This window comes from Equus przewalskii, chromosome 20 (assembly GCF_037783145.1).
Source record: "Equus przewalskii isolate Varuska chromosome 20, EquPr2, whole genome shotgun sequence".
Taxonomy (NCBI): domain Eukaryota; kingdom Metazoa; phylum Chordata; class Mammalia; order Perissodactyla; family Equidae; genus Equus; species Equus przewalskii.
In genome coordinates this window covers 2,894,324-2,917,358 of record NC_091850.1, presented here as the reverse complement: position 1 = coordinate 2,917,358, position 23,035 = coordinate 2,894,324, and the positions used below count along the sequence as shown (strand labels likewise).

At 60.3% G+C, this 23,035-nt stretch overlaps 1 protein-coding gene and 1 long non-coding RNA gene across 6 annotated transcripts; one reads left to right on the top strand and one right to left on the bottom strand.

Annotated features, from left to right (window-relative positions):
- Positions 1-5,078: 5,078 nt before the first annotated feature.
- Positions 5,079-22,220, top strand: PDE4C (phosphodiesterase 4C). Of its 3 annotated transcripts, none has more exons than XM_070587411.1 (15): positions 5,079-5,332; positions 13,195-13,386; positions 13,951-13,987; positions 14,076-14,149; positions 14,616-14,668; positions 15,022-15,134; positions 15,213-15,306; positions 15,851-16,014; positions 16,178-16,276; positions 16,715-16,879; positions 16,956-17,055; positions 17,646-17,800; positions 19,105-19,227; positions 19,453-19,635; positions 20,101-21,441. In XM_070587411.1, the coding sequence occupies exons 1-15, from the start codon at positions 5,094-5,096 to the stop codon at positions 20,491-20,493; spliced, it is 2,184 nt and encodes a 727-aa protein (XP_070443512.1). In that variant the 5' UTR covers positions 5,079-5,093; the 3' UTR covers positions 20,494-21,441. The 3 variants fall into 3 exon arrangements, with proteins under 3 accessions (XP_070443512.1, XP_070443511.1, XP_008534437.2); XM_070587410.1 differs by lacking the exon at positions 5,079-5,332 and adding an exon at positions 10,309-10,484 and having other exon boundaries at positions 20,101-22,220; XM_008536215.2 differs by lacking the exon at positions 5,079-5,332 and having other exon boundaries at positions 13,955-13,987; positions 20,101-22,220.
- Positions 7,267-12,608, bottom strand: LOC103561540 (uncharacterized). 3 transcript variants are annotated; one of them, XR_011530539.1, is made up of 5 exons: positions 12,359-12,608; positions 11,982-12,012; positions 9,853-10,078; positions 8,082-8,195; positions 7,267-7,498 (listed from the first exon to the last, which is right to left on the bottom strand). It is a non-coding gene; the product is annotated as an uncharacterized lncRNA (long non-coding RNA). The 3 variants fall into 3 exon arrangements; XR_011530540.1 differs by having other exon boundaries at positions 8,082-8,169; XR_011530538.1 differs by having other exon boundaries at positions 8,082-9,641; positions 12,359-12,569.
- Positions 22,221-23,035: the final 815 nt, after the last annotated feature.

Below are 23,035 nucleotides of genomic sequence, written 5' to 3'. Positions count from 1 at the left end.
ATCCACCCAGGTGACTGTGTGGCTACTAGTTATCTGGGGAACCACTAGTCATCCATAATAATCACTAGTTATCCTCGAATCCCCTTGAACACCGCACAGCTATGGCCCGTCTCTGAGCCTCCAAAACATGTCCCAAAGCCACCTGTAGATGCCCCGGGCGCTGTCCTACCCAGATGCTGCCCCAGCCTCTGCCCTGCACCCCCCTGCCATGGTCCCTGCCCCCTGAGGCAGGCAAGGAGACTTCTTAAAACCGTACAGCCAATCACATCCCTTGAAAGCTCTCAGTCCACTCCCGGAACCACTTCCAACTCCTCCCTCACCCTTGAGGCCCCGCGTCAACTCCCCAACTCACTCCCGCACTCCGCTCCAGCCTCCCTGCTGTTCCTCAGATCTGCCAGTTTGTTCCCACCTCAGGGCCTTTGCACATTCTGTCCTCTCTGTCTGGTATGCTGTTTCCCTAGCTCTCTGCTGGCCACCTCTTCACAAGGGCCCCTAATTACCCTCAGCAACATTATCGCTCCCCCATAACTCTCCTGGTTCTTACACAGTTGGCTTCATTTTCTTTCTAGCACTATGCAAACTATATTTGTCTATTTGTTAAATGAATAAGTGAGTGACTATGAACGTGAGCAAGTGGTTTTCCCACCTGGAACTCAGTTTCCACATGCAGAAAATGGGCAGGTGACATCTCAGTGGGCCTTCTGTTCTGGGAGGAGCCGCTGTCTCCACACACCCTACTCTCTGCCCTTCCTGCACGTCCTCCCAGCCGCTGGGGACCCTCCCACTGGAGGCCTGAGGGGAGCTGAGATTTCTGCATTAGAATTCAGCTGCCCCTGGGAGAGGGTGGGGACAGTCCTGTTCAAATGGGGAGGACAGTCAGGTATCCTGGGTCGTAGAAGGATCAGATCTGTGCAAACAGCTGAGAGGGGATGAGTGAGCGACCCCTGGCTGTGTGACCCTCAGCAGGTGATTTCCTTTCCAAACTTTAATATCCTCCTCATGATGCGAGAATAAGAGGACCGACATCATGAGGAAGGAAGCGGGCTGAGCAGTGCGCCCTGTGCTTAGTAGGGGCTCAACTGATGTACATTACACACATACACACGCACACGCACACACACGCCCCGCCCTGGCTCTGGCCCTGATTAGCCGGTGGTCTTGGACCTCAGTTTCCCCATCTGAATGTATAGTCTGATAGTGGAGACAGACTCATTTGTGAGGCTCGAGGGCGGAACGGGAGAAGGCTAGGCCGCCCCTCTGATCCCCGCCTCTCCTACCGCCCTGTGGGCTCCTTTGCCTGCACCGCCCCCTCCTCAAGGCTGTGGGTTCCCGTTTCGGTGCCAAGTTCGGGGTCAGCACCGCGGACAGCACCCAGCCTGTGACCGGTGCCTGCGGGGCCCTCCTTTTTTATCAGCAATCTCAAGGAATTGGTACTGTTTTCATCTCCTCCATTCACAAATGGGGAGGCTGAGACCTGCTTGCCCTAGGCCACACGGCGTGGATTGAACTCACGTCTGTTGGGCTGGAGAGCTCACGCTCCCGACTCATCAATTCATCCTGATTCTCTTCGATCTTTAAATGTCCCACTGTCTACTCAGAGCATGCTTGCAAACTCCGTCTCATTTCGTTTCTCCTCTTCAGGCCTTCCTTCAAAGAATGAAGTGCTGAGGCTCAGAATCCAGAACCCCAACCCCCTAGTTGTTTACCAATTGCAACCTTGGGCATATGACTTAATCTCTGAGCCTCAATTTCCTTGTGTGTAAAATGGGGATGATGGTAGATGACGGCCTCCTCGTGCCCCAAGAGCTAGTCCGTGAGCGCTGCTTAGGCCAGCACCTACATGGAGTGAGTGCAAGAAAGGTTAACTTTTAGTACATTTTAATAAATAATATAATATGATAGAATACCATTACAGTGCATATTATTATAACAAACATCAGTATATATTATATAATGTTATAATGAATATACCATGTGTTAATCGATTAGTAAATATTTCTGCAGTGCTTACTGTGGGCCAGGCACTGTTTGTATCCTGCAAGGTTGAGATCCACACCCTCTTTTTATAGATGAGGAAACTGAGGTGCAGAGAGGTAAATTTCCTCGGGGAGGCAGTAGGACCGAGACACAGCTCTCCGGGCCACTCCAGGTATCTGAGTGAGGGCATCCCAGAGCCTCGTGGTCCCCAGGGTCCCAGAGAGACCTTTTCCTGGGAACGCGCTCCTGTCTCACTGCCATCTCCCAGTGGCTCTGGGGGTCAGTGGACCCTGGCCTGGCCCCCAGGAGCTCCTGACAGTGGTGTCACCTGGAAGTACTTCTCAGGGACCCCTCTTCTGCCACGGCTGTCCAGCCAGCTTGGGACCCCTGGAGAGGTCGAGGCAAGCACCTGTGTGGCATTCACCATCGAGGCTCAAGGGGCAGAGCAAAGCCACAGCCCAGCCCCAGGCAGGTGAGGAAGCAGATGGGGATTGAGGGAGCTGGTCCCAGGAGAGGGAGAGTGCCTCGTCTAGCTGAACCTTTTTTAAACTTGTTCAGAAAGCATTATTAAACACCTACTATGTGCCAGGCCCTGAACTGGGGACAGAGCCATGGGGAAGGCCCTGTACTGGGGACACGTCACCAGTCTGTCTGATGGTGGAGACAGACTCATATCGGCTGGAGACAGCACAGTGATCTGTGCTGTGTGGGGAGAGCTCTGGGCACTGTGGGAGCCCAGAGGAGACTTCTGGCCCAGCATTGGGGGTTACGGGGTGAGGAAGGATGGCTTGGAAGAAATGGCATGTAAGCTTAGCCCGAAAGATGAAGAGAAGTCAGCCAGGAAGAGCACAGGCAAGTGTATGCCAATTAGAAGGAACAGAATGTGCAAAGCCTCAGACTCAAGAGGATCAGATGTACGAGGAGCTGAACACAGATCACTGTGGCTGGAGGGTGAGAGCGGAGCCTGGGGAAGTGGGCAGGGGCTGGGCCACGTAAAACTCATAGGGTGCAATGGGGAGCCACTGGCAGGTTCTCAAGAAAGTGAGTTGATCATATTGGCACTTAAAACAATTCTCTGTGGCTGCTGTGGGGAGAACTGACAGGGCAGTGGGGGGAAGCAGCGGGAGGCAATAAGGGGACCTGGGCAGCTCTGGGCAGGAGCTATGGGCCAGAGAGGAGCAAGCAGATTCAGAAGTTGTTTGTGAAGTGGACACACCAGGCATTGGTGGACACCAGAGGGGGTAAAAGGGAGGGAGGACTGGTGTGGACAGCTCCTGGCCTTCGACCCTTCACATGTGACAACTCTTTTCATCCTTGCAATGATGCCAAGAGGTGGGTACACCTTCACTATCCCTATTTGCTAGAATAGAAAGCAGGCTTGGGGAGGGGACATGACAGCCGGCCAGTGGCAGGACTCCAGCCCCTCCTCTGGGCCCAGTTGTCGTCCACTCTCAGTTTTGGAGGGCAGGGACTGAGCCATAGGAGGAAAGGTCAGAGAGGCATCATTGGTTTTGCATCATCCAGCAAGACGTGGCAGTCCTGGGGCTTGACAGACTCAGTTTGTCTGACTCCCTGGCCCCACACATTTTCCATTTCTCCATCCTGGGGAGATGACTGGGGTAGAAGGTAGACAGTCTCCATGAGAAATATCCTTCTGAGCCCTCTGAAAAGATTGGGCCTCCTCCTAACCCCAAATCTGCTGCCCCAAGTGGCCCCAAATGCCTTCCTGCCCCAGGTTAGAGCCCACAGCCACCCACCCAGCCCTGCTCTTATCCATGTCTGCTTCCGTTAGCATGACAGAAATGTCCTCCCTCCCTTTGCCGCTTCCCAGGAAATTACCCCTGCGGTTAGGATGCCTGGTGGGCAGGGCCTTGAGTTTCTAGAACTGGGAAAGAGAGGGGCAGGCCTGGGATTGGAGGGCAGGAATCGTGGCTGTGAGCTGGGGCCTGGGACATCACGAGGTGAATGGTATCTCGCCATTTCCGTTGAGGATCTAGGCATTGGTATGACTATAAAAGGGTACCCCTGGGGCTGGCCTGGTGGCACAGTGGTTAAGTTTGCACATTCCACTTCGGCATGGTACATGCTGTGGTAGGTGTCCCGCATATAAAGTAGAGGAAGATGGGCATGGATGTTAGCTCAGGGCCAGTCTTCCTCAGCAAAAAGCAAAGGATTGGTGGCAGATGTTAGCTCAGGGATAATCTTCCTCAAAAAAAAAAAAAAAAAAAGGGTGCCCCTCTATACCTATCCCCAGTGTTGGCAGCCCCGACCAAAGGCAGCTTCCGTGTGCCGACTCAAGGCATGGGAGAGCCCTGCCACAGCCCTCCCCATTTTCCTGTCCTTCTCAGATCCCTGCCTGTGTGAGCAGGGATTTTAGGACTACAGAGAGACCCCATCTGGGGCTGAACCGCTCAGCCTACCTTTCTGAGGCTGGTGGAGAGACCGCCGTCTATGCCTACCTCTGAAGACCAGAGCCCTTGCCTCTGCTTCCAGACTCCTTGCTACAGTCACTTGGGAAGGTTGAGGATCCATTGCTGCTCAGCTTTCAGCACCTCCTGGGGGGACACTGCCCTGGTCTGGAGGTGCTTCCGAACCTGTGTCCCTGCCCTGCCTTAAGCACCCACAGGTCACGAACCCTCACCCACCTCACTGTCTCATCCACCCGAAGCCCCTGAATCTACTACCTTTTTCTCTTCCAGCACCAGGAGGCGAGAGAGCGCCGAGACCCTGCCTCCCTGCTCTCCATTCGGCAGCAACCAGGAGGACACTTTCTATCTTCTCCGCTCCATCCCATGTCTTGACCCTCTTTCGTTCAGCACTAGGGAGGACGGCAGATCATTCTCGGCGCCGGGTTTCTCCCCAGCCCCCGTCTCTAACCCCTACCTCCAAGTTCTTCGTCCTCCGCTTTCCTTCAGCACCACCAGGCCCGGACAGCTCCTCGGGGTCAGCCCCACCTTGAGCGCATTTCTGCTTCTCCCCTTCAGCTCAGCACCGCGGGCGCGGACAGCTCCTCGCTGTCGCCTCCACCCGCCGGCCCTTGCCGGACCCGGGTGCAGACACTCCTCGCTCCGGGGACGGCTCCCGCCCCTGCACTCCTTGCTCCCCTCTTCCTGCGCATGGAGACCCCGGGGTTCCAAGAAAGAGTGGAGGCATGTAGCGGGCTGAGTCGCGCTTGCAGCCGCCAAGGCATAGCCAGACCCCCGAAGCACCTGTGGCGGCAGCCCCGGCGCCCAGTCCGCATCGAGCGGCGCTTCCACTCAAACCCGGACAGGTCCACGGGCCGCGAGCCGGACTGGAGCCCGCGGCCCGGGGTCGAGAAGTCGCGGCGCTCCTCGCCCACCGCTTTCCACAGGCGGTAGGTGGGCGGGGGCAAGGCCCTCCCGCGTCGTGGGGGAGGGGCGCGCGGGGCCTGGCGGGAGTGGGGGAGGGTCCTTGCTTCTCCAGAGGGCGGGGGGTCTGTGCTGCTTGGCTGAGGCCGGCGCTTTGGAGGAAAAAGCTGTTTTTACGTGGGGTGGAGTTGGCGGGTGGTGGTGTCGTGATTGACTATGGGTCTTTGCGACCCACCGTGCCCAGGGGTGGTTGCATCCGAGTGTGTGTGAGTCTGAGTAGTTGCAACCCCGTGTGTGCTCTCACCTGCTGTGTGAGTGTCCACAGCCGGCTGTCTCTGTGGGTGACCAGATGTTTTCAGGTGTGTGTACACCAGTTGTGTACATGCCTGTGTGTTTGCCTTGTGGTGCCAGTGAGTATGTGGCGTGACTGTCCTTACTCTGACCCAGTTGAGTGTCCAAGAGTCTTCCAGCTCTTGGCGTGTCCTCAGGTGTTTGTGGCCACGGCAAGCATCTGAGAGGACCTTGGGGTGAGTGTGTGAGAGGGCCAGAGAGGGCTGTCCCTGGCAGTGGGGGAGGAGCCTTCTTTATGTCCTGCCACCTCCCCTCGCCCCACCCCCTGTTCCCTGCCAGAGGAGGGGAAGCCTCTTGGGGAGCCTGAGCAAAGGATGTTTCTTCCACATAAGAAAGGGTGGGTGGGGAAGTGGGCAGGAGCTGCTTCTCCTGTTTCATATCAACGAGGGGGGGTGGGGAGGGGTGTGATGAGACAGACACCAGAGAAACAGGGGCCTGGGGTGGCAGTCTCCAACTGCTGGGCCAGGAGCAGGGTCCAGGAGCCCCAGGCCCTCCTTGGATGGGAGGAGGAGCCACAGCAAGCCAGACCTAGAGTCCTGGGTTTGAGGCCAGGCTGGGTGACTTCAGGCAAGTCGCTTTCCTCTCTGGATCTTGATTTTCTCCCACTTTAGTCCACGGACCTCCTGGGGCCACTGGCTTCTTACTTGATTGACAAGCCTGGCCTAACGCCCCCAGCCTGGTCCTCCAGCCCGGGGCGGCGTCTGGGGTAGATGGGCCCATGGCCTGCAGGGCTTGGAGCTGTTCCCAGGTGACCCGGCAGGCCTCTTGACCCCCAGCCCTCAGCTCCTCCTGCCTCCCCCCCGGGTGACTCATGATTTTCCATCACCCAGAAAGAACAAACAGAGACTTGGTTTGGGCCCATCTGGGGGGAGACCCCACGTGGCTCTGGAAGGCAGGAGTGATAGATTGAGTCCCTGTGAGCACAGCGTGCACGTGTGTGTGTGTGTCCTGCCCGTACATATATATGCGGACATGGGGGAGGCGCTCAGCCCTCAGGGAAGCTGGGTTCGAGGCCAACCTGCCTGCCATGTGCCCCGAGCAAGTGGCAAGTGGCAGTGCTTCCCTGAGCCTCTGAGTCGTCAGTGAGATGCAAACACAGATCCGTACTTTTTGCATTTTGTCATGAGCTTTCTGTGCTGGAGCAGTCCTCAGCCATGGTTCTCCTCCCCACCACGCAGGCAGATCACGTGGGTCTGGGCAGGTCCTAGCATCTAGTTCAGCAAGCATATATTAAGCACCTACTGTGTGCCAGGCCCCGTACTGGGGACACAGCCATGGGCAAGCAGGTGCTCGTAGGCTGATGGTGGAGATACTTATACCAGGTGGGAAAAGCACAGCGATCTGTGCTGTGTGGGGAGAGATCAGGGCACCGTGGGAGCCCAGAGGTGGCTTCTGACCCAGCTTTGGGGGGTACGGGGTGAGGGAGGGCTGCTTGGAAGAGGTGGCATGTAAGCTTAACCTGAAGGAGGAAGTTAGTCAGGGGGGTGCAGGGAAGGGTATGCCAAATAGAAGGAAAAGAATGTGCAAAGCTTCAGACTCAAGGGGACCAGGTGCATGAGGTGCTAAACACAGATCAATGTGGCTGGAAGGTGGGAGGAGAGATTCTCTATTCATTTCACAAGCATTTATTGGGCACTTTCTGAGTGCCAGGTACTAAGGGCACAGCTGGGAGCAAGGCAGACTTGCTCTTGCCCTCAAGGGGCTGGTGGGTGAGACAGATGCAGATCAAATAATCATGACAGTAAATGTGAAAGTGTACTGGTGAGAGGAGGGTGCTCCGAGAATGTTTATCTGGCTGGTCAGGGAGGGCTTCCTGGAGGGGGTGATGCTCCAGCTGTGACCTGAAAAATGAAGAGTCAGCAGGGGAAGAGCCTTCTAGCAAGGGCATGGGGTGGGAATGCGCCTGGCTGGTTCAAGGAACAGCAAGAAGGGGGCATGAGGCTGGAGCAGAGCGAGGTGAGCCAAGAAGAGGTGGGGGGGGAGGTCAGCAAGGATCAGGCCACATGGGACCTCCTGGGAGGTGTGGATTTGGACGTGAGGGCAATGGGGAGCCACGGGAGGCTCTGGAGCAGAGGGTAACATCTGACCCATGCGAGCATCTATACTCGTGGCTCAGCCCCCACCCTTCTCTCTCTGCCTAGACTCTCCACAGGGTCTTGGGCAAGTCATCCGTCCTCTCCAGGCCTTGGTCTACCGATCTGTAAAATAGGCATAACAGCACCCACCTCCTGTCCCTCTGGGGCCACCTGGTGGCAGAGGAGAAAAGTGTGTTCCCAGAGAAGGGACTCACATGGGGGAAATTGAGGCAGTGATGTGCTAACGGGCACTAGAGACTGCCGGCACCTCCTCAGGTCACGCAGCGTGCAGGGACAAAGTCAGGATGGGGTCCTCGTGTGCACCCCTCCTTGCACCTTGGCCCCTTACCTGGCCGGGTTTGGGGCCTCCCAGGGTCAGGCAGGCCAGGCTTCGAATGCTGTCTCAGCTCTGTGGCTCAATTTCTCCATCCAAAGAGCTATTAATAACACTCTACTGTTAAAACTGTTAATAAAATATTTAAAGTTGAATCTATTAATGAAACATTAATATTAAAACTACTTTTTAAACTTCTTTTCCCCTGCCTTTTTTTCCCCAATCCCCCCAGTACATAGTTGTATATTTTTAGTTGTGGATCCTTCTAGTTGTGGCATGTGGGACACCGCCTCAGCATGGCTTGATGAGTGGTGCCATGTCCGCACCCAGGATCCGAACCAGTGAAACCCTGGGCCGCCGAAGCAGAGTGCGTGAACTTAACCACTCGGCCCTGGGGCCGGCCTGAAACTATTGATAAACATTAACGGCAGAGTAGCCTCTGGGATGGCACAGGCGAGGGCGCCAGTTAAGCATTAGGTGGGAGGGCACAGGCTGGGGAGCCCACCAGCCTAGGCTTGAGTGACCCTGGCCCTACCAGTCACAGCTGTGTGACCTTGGGCAAGAGAACACATCTCTCTGTGCCTCAGTTTCCCCATCCACAAAATGAGTGTAAGAGTCCTCGCTTTATAAAGTTGCTCTGAAAATCAGATAACTTTTACATGCACAACGCTGGCTCAGTGCCAGGCGAGTAGGACGGGCTCGGTCTGTATCGATGTTTTCAGTCTTAACTTTCCAGTTCGTGTCTGTGCCTGCAGGGGAAGGACTGAATCTCTGTGCCTCAGTTTCTCCTTGGGGACGTGAGACCATTACAAGCCCCCCCCCCCATGGGACTGTGGTGGTGTCCAGGCTCCTGGGACCCTGGCCCGTGTCCCCAGGCCTGCGCCTGTGGCCTCTATGCCCTGGGGACTGGCTATAATTAGGCCCAGCCGCAGCAGCTACAGATGGTATTTTTGTCTCAGGGACAGCGAGTCTGGTTCCCACCAGGTGTCCGGTTGCAGAGCCGTGCGGGCAGGAGGGAGTTCCCAACCAGACCCCTGAGACTCTCTGTCCTCCTGGGCCCCTTCTCTGAGCCCTGTTTTCTCGTCTGTACAATGGGGACAATAGTGTGGGCGGGGGAGAGGCAGGCTCTCCTCCCTGGGGCGCCTCACGCTCCCTTATTGAAGGCCTGACTGTCTGGAACTGTATGTTCTCCCAGGAGTGCCAGAGATGTGAGCGTCATTTGTCTGGAGACCCCAAAACTGGTGTAGTCCCCTGAGGCAAGGCCCAGGGCATGGGGATGTCATCTCACAGCCAGGGCACAAGCTGCTGTGGGGCCTCAGCTGGGAGGCCCAGCCTCTCTGGGCCTCGTTGCCTCTGCCCGTGACTGGGTGCTCTGGGTCCTGCCTCCGAGTGTGACACCCTTTGAGACTTGGCTTCCTCTTCTGTAGAACGGCGCGGGCCACCCCGTCCCAAGGGTAGAGCACTTGGTACAGACCCCCAAAGCGCCGCAGCCACCAGAGGCCTGGCCTCCCTTTCCAGGCCCTGTGGGGTCCTTCCTGGGCGGGGGAGGCACAGAGGCGCCACAGAACGGAAGGCCTGCGGGAGTGGAGTGCGGATGTTTGTCCGATGGAGACAGACAGCAGGAGAGGGGAGGGGACCCAGAGACAGGGCCTGGGCAATGTCAGAGAGTGTGGGGGCCAGGCGGGGCCTTGTAGGAACCGGGGGAGGGGAGCTGGGTCCCAGCCCCGCTGCCCTGGAGTGAAGCCTTGTCCTGTCACCGCCTGCCCCCAAGCCTCAGTTTCCTCACCTGGCAAAGGATGAAGGGTTTGTAGTTTCTGGGCAGCCCCTTGGTGGCTCCAGGCCTCAGTTTCCCCATCTAGAAAATGGACAGAGGGAGACTGAAACACTGTGTGGGATCTGGGCAAACTCCGGCGCTGTGACCTCTCACCGTGGAGGGCACTTCCCTTTTCCACTTCCTCATCTCACTCTTTTCAGCCAAATCACCGGCCAGGCAAGCTGCCCTCACGCAGAGCCTGTGGGCAGAGGGAAGTGGCGTAAGATATGAGTTCTGGCTCCCACGTGGCCGCCCCCAAAGAGAGGGAGCAGAGACGCACACGGCTCCGTGCCTCAGTTTCCCCATGCGCCTGGGTGGGCAGGTCCCAGAGCGTTCAGGCGGCGGGGCGGGGCGGGCGCGCCCTCTGCCCCCTCCCGGCCGGCCCCGGCCCCGCCCCCGAGGCCGGCCAGAAAAGGTCCCGCGCAGCCCGCGCGGTCCAGCCTCCAGGCCGTCTCGGCGATGCAGGGCTGCCCCGCGCCCGCCGCGGCCCCCGGGCCCGGCTCCCCCCGGGGCTCCCCGCGCGGCTCCCCCGGGCTCTTCAGGAAGCTCCTGGTGACCCAGAGCATCCGCCTGCAGCGGCGCTTCACCGTGGCCCATCCGCTGTGGTGAGCGAGGCGGGGGCCTGGCGGGGGTCGCCGGGACCCGGGGCTGGGGCGGCAGGGGCAGGGCCAGGGGCGGCCGGGTCGGGGGCAGGGCCCGCGCGCTCTGCGTCCGCCTGCTTCCTCGGGACCTCGCTCCCCGGCCCGTCTGTGCCTCTCGGAGCTGCGACTGTCTGCCTCCACCCGCCGCCTGGACACATGCGGTCTGTCCCTGTCCAGGACGGGCTGAGGCTCACGTCTCCTCCTGACCCCGGCGGCCGGGGCAGGCGGGCTGAGCGTCCCGGCGAGAGGGGAGGCGGGAGGGTCACTCCTCCCCGTGGTCACTCCCCTCCATCTGTCCGGGCGCCAGCGACGAGCGGGCGCGGGGCCTCACGCCCAGCCCTCGGTGTCCACGGAGGGAGACCCGGGCTGATGCGGGCCTTCGGGGGGTGTTCGCGGTGTACAGGGCGAGCGGCGGGCCCCAGGCTGAGCGCGGCCCCGCGCGGTCGCGTCCTCCCGGGACTCAGTCCAGCGCCGTGGGATCGAATCCCGGCCCTTCCAAGCGACGACCTGGCGCCGCGCGGGGCGAGGCTAGGCTCGGACGCGGCTCGCCGCGCGGACCGTCTGGCACCTCGCGCGCTTGGTTCGCGCCGCATTCGCACCCACTCGATGATCTGGCACCTGGCAGCGCATAGACTGGAGGTCCCTTCCTCAAGGTCACAGGGCCAGTGACAGCCGGCGGCGGGGGTCGAGGGGGCAGTGGTGACCGTGGTCCCTGATGGAGCCCAGGAGGAGGGCGGGTCCCTCCGAGGCCCGCGCGCCTCAGTTTACCTGTCCAACCCTTGGGCGGACGCGCGGTCCCGCAGTCCGGGCGACCTCGCTCCGCGCCCCCGCGTCATGGAACCGCGGCCTGACCCCGCCGCTCCCAGCTAAGGTCAGAGCAGAAGGAAAACAGCCTCTCCGCGGCGAGAAAACCCCGGCGCGGCCCTCCTCCCTCCGCACCCGCTCCTTGGATTCGAACCCAGCACTCTGGGGCCTCTCCCGGCCTCAGTTTCCCTAGTTATCCACAGGTGCGCTACCTAGAACCTCTGGGGAGAGGCGTGGGAGGGCTGGGGGTCGTCACCCCCGGGCCTCCCTCTAGGAGGGCAGGTTCGGGGTATCCGCCGCCGCTGGCGCGCCCCTACCAGCTTCTCCCTGCCGGCCACCGCGCCCACGCCGGGGCAGGCAAGGGTTAAGGAGCCCCGCCTCTCCGGGTGACGACATGAAGCGGGAGGGGGGACGCACCCGCCGCTGGGGGCTTCACCTGGAGCCGCCAAACCCGAACAGGCGGAGAGCAGCCGGACATAGCCGAACATGCCCGAGTTCAACCGAACGAAGCCGGAGTAAGCCGAATATGGCCGACGCGGCACGAGCGCCAGCCGGACTTGCTTGAAAACCTAGCGCGGCCGGACGTAGCCGAACAGGCCCGAAGAATCCGAGCCTGCCCGAGCGCGATCGGACGTAGCCGAATCCAACCGAACTCACCCGAACGAATTCTTCTGGACCAGGCCCAACCCTGTGTGATCAGACCGAACTTAGTCAAACCCGGCCATACAACCGAAGCCTGCCGAATCCCCCACCCTCACCCCGGTCTGGGCCGAATCCCGTGCTCGGCGTCCTCCGGCAGGCCCGATCCCGGCCCGTGGACTGGGATGGGGTGACCTGGCGGGGGACCAGGTGGACACCGGCGCTTGGCGCCAGTCTTGGGTGCCCCCAGTCTTGGGTGTCTCCCTGTTTCCGCCTCTCCTGCCTGCCCCCTTCTCAAAAGCCCGTGACCCACAAGCAGCCCCTCTCCGCGGTTGCTAACTTCCCCTCGCCACCCTCTGTTCTTGCTCCACGCCCCCTCCCACTCTTTCTCTGACCTCTGACCCCAAGGGGAGGGGCGTTGATTCTGCTCTCCCAGTCAGGGTGTGGCCGGAGGGAGGGACAGGGCTGAGCGCAGGAAGCGGGGATCGGGGCTTGCCCGGACAGCGGGCGTTGTGAGGAGGACGGTGCGCCGGGCAGAGGGCACAGCCTGTGCAAAGGCTCGCAGGCCGAAGAGAACAGGCAGAGCGTTCAGGCTGACAGCGAAGCAAGGGAGCGGGGGTCCGAAGGCGGGCTGGGGGCGTGGTCAACGAGATTGGGGCGGAGCCCTATGAGCTGAGGGTGGGACCAGATGTCCTGGGCGTGGCCAAAGCTGGCTGGGGGCGGGGCCTCCCCGGGTGTGAGGAGCCTTGGCGCATGCTCGACCTCGGCAGGGCGCAGGACCCCTCCACAGAGGAGAGCCCGGGAAGTCGCTCCCAGTCCCCGTGATCTTGCCATGCCACCTGCACCCCAGTTTCCACTCTTGTAATATGGGAGCCCCGTCGGCGTCCTCAGGTGCTGAGTTGTGATACCTAAAAGCGCCCTCAGGGAAGGAATGTGCCACGCCCATGTTAGAGACGGCGTGGTTGATGTCCCGAGGAAGGCTGCGACCTGCCCATGGTCACACAGCCACTTGGGGACAGATCTGAAACTCGCGTCCTGGAGTCCAGATGAGTCCCAGACGCTGAGACAGAGACGTGAGGGGCGCAGGGCCTCTGAGTAGGGGTGTGACGGTGGGGCAGGTGGACAAACGGTACGCTACTCCTACTCAGCCCATCACGCAGCCCCAGGGAGGACATGACAGACGGGTGCTGGCCACCACCCTCAGCTCTGACCACGCCTCCTCCGCCTTCAGCTTTGACCTGGAAAATGGGCTCTCCAGCGGAAGAAGCCCCCTGGATCCTCAGGCCGGGCCTAGCCTTGGCCGGATCGTCCAGGTCGCCGCCCAGCATAGCCAGAGGCGGGAGTCTTTCCTGTACCGCTCAGACAGTGACTTCCAACTCTCGCCCAAGGCCACGTCCTGGAATTCCTCCGTGGCCAGCGACCTGTGAGTCTGAGGCTGGTGGGGTGACATCTCGTCCCCTCCTCCTTCCTTTATTCCTCCGTTTAGCACACATCTTCAAGTGGCCATTTAAGCTGGGCTTTGAAGTTTAACCAGGAGTTTGCTAGACAGCTCACATATTCAGTCGAGCATGCCAAGAATGCTATTTGGGGATCCTCTGTGCTTGACTTCAGGCTGGGGTTGGGTGGCAATCCAGAAACATTAAGACCAGTTAGTATCAACTGAACAAACACCTTCATTTGAGCTTTCTGGTAGCCAGAATAAAAAGGGGAATACAATAACTTTTGTCCTGCCTTTACTACTGCTGCCCTGAGATTCAGGTTCTCCATTTGTGAGATGGGATATAGTGAGTGAGTGGTGAGAGGGGCTGTGGAAACTTTCAAAGGAGAGTTGAGTGAGGGAGCCCAGAGACCAGAAGGACACCCAAAGGAGGAGTCATGAGGGGAGGAGGAGCTGAGATGAGCGCATGGTGAGGGTGAAAGCTGGAAGATGGGAACGTGCGGGAGGGCTCCTCCTGGCCACCCTTCCTGATGTCCCGTCTCCCCGCAGACAGGGAGAAGACATGATTGTGACGCCCTTTGCCCAGGTAGGTGCCCACCGCCCCTCTCCTCCCGTGAGCCAAGGAGGCCGAGCCGACCGTTCCTTTCCAACGCTGACCACCCCCTTCCCGATAGGTCCTTGCCAGTCTGCGGACGGTTCGGAGCAACGTTGCGGCCCTTGCCCACCTGCAAGGCCGCGGGGCTACCAAGTAAGCAGAGGATGGGGCGGGCCCGGCAGAGAGAGGCGGGGCCTGTGGGAGAGAAAGGCGGGGCTGGTGAACGCAGTGGGCGGGGCCTGTGGGAGAGAAGGGCGTGGCCGATGAACTCGGTGGGCGGAGCCCGGTGGAGAGAGGCGGGGCCTGTGGGAGAGAAGGGCGGGGCCGGTGAGCTCGGTGGGCGGGGCCCTGCAGAGAGAGGCGGGGCCTGTGGGAGAGAAGGGCGGGGCCGATGAACTCGGTGGGCGGGGCCCGGTGGAGAGAGGCGGAGTCTGTGGAAGAGAAGGGCGGGGCCGAGCGGAGGGCGTGAGGAGGGTAAGTAGGGTGGGTGGGGCCGGGGCGGGGTCCGGCCGGAAAGGGAGCAGCTGGATGGGGCGGCCAGGATGGGGGCGGCGCCTGGAGGCCTTGGGGCGGGGCCATATGGGCCAGGCAGGCCAGTCCTGAGGCGACTCTCCTGCAGGCAGGCACCGGTCGGGAAGCCGCCGTCTGGCAGTCAGGCCCCTCCATCTACAGGTAATGCACCTGCTCCTAACCCCAAACCCCTGCAGGACAGCTGTGAACTTCTTCTCCATGGTGACCTCTCTAGCCCAGGAGTCCTTAGGCTGTGCTAATTGTAACCCCCCCAAAACACCCTAGGAGATGGAGTTTGCCACGCCCATATTACACATGGGGAGGCCCAGGCCCAGAGAGGGGCAGAGACCTGCCCATGGTCACACAGCCACTTGGGGACAGATCAACTCAGATCCTGGGGTCCCTAGTGGCCCTTTTGGGAAGGGCTACAGGGTCCCGATGCAGAGATGGAGGCATGAGGAATGCAGAATCCCTGAGTGGGGGTGGGGCAGGCCCCTGACCAGCTCGGCCCCCAGAGGACCCTGGGCAGAAGCTGGCTTTGGAAACCCTGGACGAGCTGGACTGGTGTCTGGATCAGCTGGAGACTCTGCAGACGCGGCACTCGGTGGGGGAGATGGCATCCAACAAGGTGAGGAGGGCCGGATAGCCGAGAGCACGTGCCTCTGCCCACAGTGCCCATCATCCCTGTCCCCGCCTTCCCCTGCAGTTCAAGCGGATGCTGAACCGAGAGTTGACTCACCTGTCCGAAACCAGCCGCTCTGGGAACCAGGTGTCTGAGTACATATCCCGAACCTTCCTGGGTGAGCTGTGGCGAGTTACTGCTTGGGCCACATTATAGAGGTAGGAAGAAGGAAGAGAAAGAAAGACTTCTATTCCAGACCTCAGTCTGAGGAGGACAGAACCAGACAGGGACACTCCCAGCCCTATGGGCTGGGGCTAGACCAGAGGGAGGAACAGGAGGAACTTTCAGGAGGAGGGAGACATTAAAGCTAGGGTTTTGAAGTATGAGTAGAAGTTTGCCAAGGATGAGATGGAGGGAGCCAGACAGCTGGGTCTCCAGCTTGAGAGACGGAAAAGACATTTGGCTGTTTGGGGAAAAACAGTGAGACCCAGGTGCCCAGGGGCCATGTCCAGCAGAAGGGGTCACTGAGACCAGCCATGAACAGAGGAGAGGGGTAGCTACAGGCCAGACGGGGACTTTACTCCAGAGCTTACTTTGATCCAGATAAAAAGGAAATGCATGGATTGATCCTGATGCCTGGCAAGGGCCGGGCCCTGAGGCCAGGCAGGATGACCCCAGAAAGTGAATCAGCATCTCTGAGCCGCACTCTGCCCCACCTACAGACCAGCAGACTGAGGTGGAGCTGCCCAGGGTGACCCCTACAGAGCCCCCGAAGCCCATATCCCAGATCAGTGGCCTGCGTGGGCTCCCCCACAGTGCCAGCCTCTCTGCAGCCACCTTCCCACGCTTTGGCGTCCAGACTGACCAGGAGGGGCAACTGGCCAAGGTGGGTCCCCAGCTGGATTCCTGAGACCCGGGTTTGACTCCTGGCTCTGTTTGGATGTCCAACTTGGGCCTCAGTTTGCTCACCTGTATACTGCAGGGGGCGTCGAGGGTCCAGAGTCTCAGGCAGTTGGACTGGAGTTAAGCTCCAGTTCTTCACGTTTTAGGAACTGGAAGACACCAACAAGTGGGGGCTTGACGTGTTCAAGGTGGCAGAGCTAAGTGGGAACCGGCCCCTCACAGCCATTATATTCAGCATCTTTCAGGTACGTGCCCGGGCCTGGGCTTCCAATACCCCTGGGGTTTCCTTCATGTCTTCCTACCCCAAGACCTTAGGAGACACTCATTCTTCAAATCCTCCCTGACACCCCTGAATGGGATAATTTGAGCAAGGTACTGAAGGATGAATAGGAGTTCACTAGGTTGAAAAGTTCATTTTCAACAAGCCTCAGCCCTGGGCCCAGCCCTGAAGAGACCCAGTCTTGGAGGACACAGCTGGACAAAGACACCTTCTGCTCTGTGGGGTGAGGGATGGACCAGAGGGGAAGGATAGAGACCAAGGGAGTTCAGAGGGAGAGCAGGGAGGGCATCCTGGAAAAGGGGGCATTTGAGATTGGATAGGAGTTCAGAAGGAGAGAAGGTGTAGGAACGGTGTGTGCTGCTGCGGGGAGCCCAAGGCCCTGACTGCGCCTGTGATGGACCAGGAACGGGACCTGCTCAAGACATTTCAGATCCCGGCAGACACCCTAGTCACCTACCTGCTCACGCTGGAGGGTCACTACCGCGCCGACGTGGCCTACCACAACAGCCTCCACGCTGCCGACGTGGCCCAGTCCACACACGTGCTGCTGGCGACGCCCGCCCTGCAGGTACCGCCCGGGCCGGCGGGCAGCCGGGGCTGCGGGGCGCGCAGAGCCCCTCACTCCCGCGCCCTGCGCCGCTCAGGCCGTTTTCACAGACCTGGAAGTCCTGGCTGCCATCTTCGCAAGCGCCATCCACGATGTGGACCATCCGGGCGTCTCCAACCAGTTTCTCATTAACACCAGTGAGTGGGGGCGGGCCCTGCCCGCGGTCCTTCATGTGCTCGGGCCGCCCCTGCCCCGGCCCAGCTGCCCTGTCTCTGAAATGGCTGCGACAGGGTGCTCAGGTGCTCAGAAAATGAGAGAGTAATACAGGCGGCACAGCTGACCCAGGCCCACCGAGATTTTAAAGTTCAGGGTCTTTTGAGGAATCTAAGAAACTCAGTCAACAGGCAGTTCCTGGGCACGTCGTCCGCCATCCCTGGAGAGCTGGGGATGAGAGTGGAGCCCTCTCATTCGAGGATCCCGGAGTCTAGTAAGACACAGACTCAGTCGTTCACTCGGCCAGCCTTCAGTAGGCACTGTCTCCTGCCATGCCCAGTCCCCGAGGAGGCCCCAGTCCCGAGGAGGCAGAGCTGAGCACAGATGCTCCGAGCCCTGCCGAGTCAGGGCAGGGCCAGGGAGGGAGACGGGTCCTAGAGGGTTTCCTGGCAGAGGGGGCATTAGCGCTGGGGCTTCAATGCCTGAGTATGAGTTTGCCAGGAGTCCGCAAAACCTGCCTTTGTGTGTGGTGCATTGGGCGGGCAGGTCTTGAGGCTCTCCCCCTCCCGCACAGACTCGGAGCTCGCGCTTATGTACAACGATGCCTCCGTGCTGGAGAACCACCACCTGGCCGTGGGCTTCAAGCTGCTGCAAGCAGAGAACTGTGACATCTTCCAGAACCTCAGCGCCAAGCAGCGGCTGAGTCTGCGCAGGATGGTCATCGACATGGTGAGGCCACGACGATGGAGGCAGGGGGCCGCTCAGCCTGGCGGGGGCTTCAGTCCAAGCCAGGCATGTCCCCGCTCTGCGCCTGAACTTCCTGGTCTGTGAACTGGGCCGGGGGGTGCCCGGCCCGCGGCCAGGCTGCTCAGGTCTGCCGGCCGTCCCAGGCCAGCAGTGGCAACAGTGAGTGTCTGGGGTTTCAGGTGCAGCTTTTTCTGAGCCGTCAGTCTGTCCGTTTGATATTTTTCAGATCGGGAGACCCGAGGAAATTTTGGGGTCTCATGCCTCATTCGTTCATTTATTGAGCACCTGTTGTGTGCTTGCCCTCCCGGCCTTCACGAGACTCATGGTCTGCGGGGAGAGGGACACATGGGTGGGAGCTGTGGGGGGGCACGCGAGGTCAGGAGGGCTTCCCCAGGAGGGGACACTGAAGCCGCGGCCCACAGAGTGAGGAGGGCCAGGGGTGGGGAGGATTGTTCCCAGCAGAGGGAACAGCATGTGGGGGGTGCTCAGAGCAAACCAAGCCTCCTAGTCAAGAGGTGCTAAAAGTTCGGTGAGGCGGAGTGGGGCCCTGGGCAGTGCGCACCGCCAGTGAGAGCATGGTTTGGGGCAGTTGGGTGGTCTGGGGAGAAGATTTGAGACTTTGATTCTCAGAGAAGCCTGTGGGCCGCGTGTGCGTCATCCCTGGTCTGGGACCACGTAGATCCGGCTAAGTTGATGTTTAAACAGCTGAGCTCAGGCCGACCTTCCCTCCAGACGGCTGACAATAGTCCTTCCAGCCACACGGCAGCCACAGGGAGGTTTGGGGAACAGCAAGTCAGGTCCCTCCTGGCTTCGGAGCCACCCGTGGCTCCCGTGGCCCTCTGGATAACCCCCCCACACCTCCTGGAGGCGCCCCAACTCTCATCACCTTCCGTCGCCTCTGCGTTCAGTTGTCCCAGCCACAAGCACCCCCTCTGTGTTCCACAGCTCCTCCAGCCCCAGGGCCTTTGCACAGGCCACATCCTCTGCTGGGCCTCACTGCTGCCCTCAGGCACATCTCACCTCAGCCCCCAGGCTTCAGCTCCCTCCCCACACCCTGTCTCCCCCTGCCCCCTGTGTAGGGACGTGGGAGAAGGAACTGTTGTTTCAGCCCCTCTTGGGAGCTGGGTTTGCAGCCAGCCTCGTTGCATCCCCCCATTTCACAGAGGAGGACAGCGAGGCTCAGAGGCGGGCTGAGGGTCACCGGGGCATGGCATCTGAGAGGCCAGGAGTGAGGGGTGGGGCAGGCGCCACCCTCATACCTGTTATCCGCCCTCGCCTGCCCCCAGGTGCTGGCCACCGACATGTCCAAACACATGAGCCTCCTGGCAGACCTGAAGACCATGGTGGAGACCAAGAAGGTGGCGAGCCTCGGAGTCCTGCTGCTCGACAACTACTCCGACCGCATCCAGGTGTGTGGCCCGGCGGCCTGGCCTCGGCTTCCGTGGCTCTTGTTTATCTGCATTTATGAGGCAACGACTGTATGCCAAACTTGAAGAAATGGAGCAGCCGTTCCCTCTCCTCCTGGGCCTCAGGTCCCCGCCCGTAAGATGGGTGTGTCTGCCGTGCCAGCCTCGGGCGGGGGCGTCGCAGGCCTCGGGCCCTGGCCTGAGCTCTCCCGGCCTCCGTCTCCCCAGGTCTTGCAGAACCTGGTGCACTGCGCCGACCTGAGCAACCCCACCAAACCGCTGCCCCTGTACCGCCAGTGGACGGACCGCATCATGGCCGAGTTCTTCCAGCAGGGCGACCGCGAGCGCGAGTCGGGCCTGGACGTCAGCCCCATGTGCGACAAGCACACGGCCTCGGTGGAGAAGTCCCAGGTCTGAGGGAGACAGGGCTGAGCTGGCGGGCGCTGGCCAGTGAGGGGTGTGGCCTGAGGGTGCACTGTATGCTGGGCTGCACCAGGCAGGCCTGGGACGCAGTCTCTGGGCTGCAGAGAGAGGGATCTGCACTCTCGGGGTTTGGAAATGTCTGTCCTGGGTGATGTGGGGGACCCTTGTCACCCAGGGGATCCCAGTCTGGGGGACACATCCATCCAGCCCCGAGGAGTGAGGACTGGGGTGGAGGGAGAGACTTAGGGGTTGAGGGAGTCCTGAAGAGTCAGGGGAGGCTTCCTGGAGGAAACGTTGTTTGAAGAGGGTTTTGAAGGATGAGTAGGAGTTGGGAAACCGCATTCCAGGCAGAGGGAACAAGCTGGGCAAAGGCCAGGGGGCTGGGCGGGGTCTAGGTTCCCTGGTGACTCCAGGCACAGCCTCCTCCCCCCACAACCCCGTACTGCCCCACAGGTGGGCTTCATTGACTACATTGCCCACCCACTGTGGGAGACGTGGGCCGACCTGGTACACCCAGATGCACAGGACCTGCTGGACACACTAGAGGACAACCGCGAGTGGTACCAGAGCAAGGTCCCCCGAAGCCCCATGGATCCCACCAGCCCTGAGCAGGGTAGCCCTGACAGATTCCAGTTTGAGCTGACTCTGGATGAGGCGGAAGAAGAGAAGGAGGCAGAGGAGGAGGGAGCGTTGGATGGGGAGGCCTCAGAGTCACCTGACACTGAGCTCCTGTCCCCTGAGGCCAGCCTGGACCCTGGGGGGCTCCTCCTGGACAACCAGAGGACCGCGGGCAAGCCCTGCAAGAACCATGAGGGTGGCGTGATGGCTGAGCCCTTTGGCAACTAATGGCCCCTGGCGGGTGGGTGGACTTTCCAGGAAGAGGTCCCAGGGGGCCCCTGCCTTGCCTTCCCCACCCCCTGAGAGAGACAACCAAGCGTTTAGTTACAGGCAGGTCTCAGGGTGGAACTGGAGGCCCCTGGCTGGGGTCCACTCTGACTCCAGGCTCTGCTGAGAGAGCTCTCCGAGGGGCTTGGCTAGGGTTAGCCTCTTCCAGAGCCCTTGGGATCTCCTTCCTGGACTTCCACCCTTGGCGTGGAAAGGGGGCGTCTGCCAGGTCCCCTGCCGGCCTCCTCCGGTGCTCACTCATGAGCCACACCCATCACTATTCTTTCATTCTCTGTCAGATATTTATTGGGCCTGATATGTGCCAGGCCTGTGCCTGCTGTGCCTCGGTGTGGCCCTGCTCGAGCGGTGGGGCTCAGCCTCAAGGAGATGCCCCCACAGCGCCCCCCTTCCGCCAGGCAGCTCGCTGCGGGAGAGCGGACCTTGAGTCGGGGAGTGCGCGGCAGAGCTGCAGTCGGCCCGGTGCTCCGGGGCTGGAGGGGCGCCCCGCAGGCTGATTCGGGGGTCGCGCTTGCGCACCGGCCGCAGTTTCCGCCTTTGGTCGGTTTCCGGTGCACACGCCCCTGTTCTCTCTGACCTCAGAGCCCCCTGCTCGGTGCCCCCGTTCTCCACTTATAGAACAGCAACAAAAGCACAGAATCCGCAACCCCCGCCCCCCGCAGGTCTCTGCGCCTCCTGAGTCTGACCCCCCCCCCCCCCCCAGGGGAAAGGAGGCCTCTGACCCTTTCTTGCCAGTCACAGACCCTTCTGGGCCTCAGTTTCCCGTCTGTGGCCTAGTCTAGTGCTTGGGTAAACTATGGTTGAGGGGTGGTGTCTCTGACCTCCCCGAAATAGCTTAGAAATTGGGGGCATTGAACATTTTCTGGGGCTAAATAAATCTTATCACCCAAATTTAGCAGCGTGCCCATTTCGCGGATGGGGAAACAGGCACAGAGGTCCCCTGGGCTGCTCGAGGCTGGCAGCCGGGCGTCCTGGCGGGGGCGCGGGGGCGGGGAACCGGGCCTCGCCGGCGGCCGCCCGGTGGGGTCGAGATGGGCCTGGGGTGGGCCTCCCGGGAGCCGTCCCCGGCCTCCGCAGGCCCCGCGCCTCCCTGCCCGCGTGCCTGGAGCCGTGCCGCTGCCGCGGGGCCTGCCGCAGCTCCTGGCTGCCTTCCTAGACCTCCACCGAGACTTCGCCCTCCTCACCGCCAGGGACCAGATGCCACAGAGGGCGACGTAAAGGTCAGCGCGGGGGGCCGGCCCGTGGCCGAGTGGTTAAGTTCACGCGCTCCGCTGCGGCGGCCCAGGGTTTCGGCTGTTCCGATCCTGGGCGCCGACATGGCACTGCTCGTCAGGCCTCGTTGAGGCGGCGTCCCACATGCCACAACTAGAAGGACCTGCAACTAAGATGTACAACTGTGCACGGGGGGCGATTTGGGGAGATAAAGCAGAAAAAAAAAAAAGATTGGCAACAGTTGTTAGCTCAGGGGTCAATCTTAAAAACAAAAAAGGTCAGCCCGCCTGGGCCTGGGTGCATTTCCTCCCAGATTTTAAGCCGCAGGGATTTAGGGATTTGTATTTATAATTTGTTCTCCTTCCCTCTTTACTTACAAGTAATACATCTTCACTGTAGAGAATTTGCAAATAATGGAAACACATAAAGAAGAAAATAAAATTCTGTTATAACCTCAACTGTGTGTCATCTGCCTTCAGTATTTCACCTGATTTCCCTCTGGTTCTTTCTCCACCCCTTCATAAGAACATGCATATGTTCCCCTTGAACATGGGTCACAGGCATCCCTTCCTCTCCCGCTTACTGACCACCCTCCACCCACGCTGGCTTTCCACACCCCAAGCACGGCCCCACCTCAGGGCCTTTGCACACGCTGGGCCTGCCACCTGGAATAGTTCTCCTCCCCCTCATCCTCATCCTTTGGGTCTCAGCTCAGTGTCCCTTCCTTCAGGAAGCCCTCCCTGACCCCTCCACCATCCTCTCCAGACGAGGATCCCCAGAGGCCTGGGCCAGGTCCACCCTGCCATCCTCAGTGTCCCCCAGAGGTGGACTTTGACAACTTCAGCAAGTTGCTTACCCTCCCCAAGCCTTTGTCCTTTCCCAGGGGAGATGGACTCTTGATGAGGATCACATTATTGTGGAAGGTAACGCTCAAGGAGAGTGTGTCCTGTGCCAGGTGCTGAGCTACGTGCTCAAAGGCAACTCCGCCTCTTTCTTCTCCCATTTCACAGATGGGGAAATTGAGGTCCTTAGAGGGCTGAGTGAAATCACTCACATGCTCTGGGTCCCCAATTTTCTCCTGCTTGGGGCCCTTCCCGAGGGGTGCAGTCCTTGCCTTTGTGGCCCATCCTAGACCCAAACAGGAGGGTGGGAGAAGGTCTTCAGGCCCCAGAACTTTCAGCCCTCATGAACTCCTAGGGTGATTCTCAGGGCTCAGTTTGCCCTCTATTCAAGGAGAAATGTTGCCTACCCACCTCCCTCCCTGGGCTGGAGA

Coding starts and splice junctions, on each gene's coding strand:
- PDE4C (XM_070587411.1), top strand. CDS start 5,094: ATGGAGACCCCGGGGTTCCAAGAAAGAGTGGAGGCATGTAGCGGGCTG. Junction 14,150..14,615: donor CAAGGCCGCGGGGCTACCAA/GTAAGCAGAGGA, acceptor ACTCTCCTGCAG/GCAGGCACCGGTCGGGAAGC. Junction 16,015..16,177: donor AGGAGGGGCAACTGGCCAAG/GTGGGTCCCCAG, acceptor TTCACGTTTTAG/GAACTGGAAGACACCAACAA.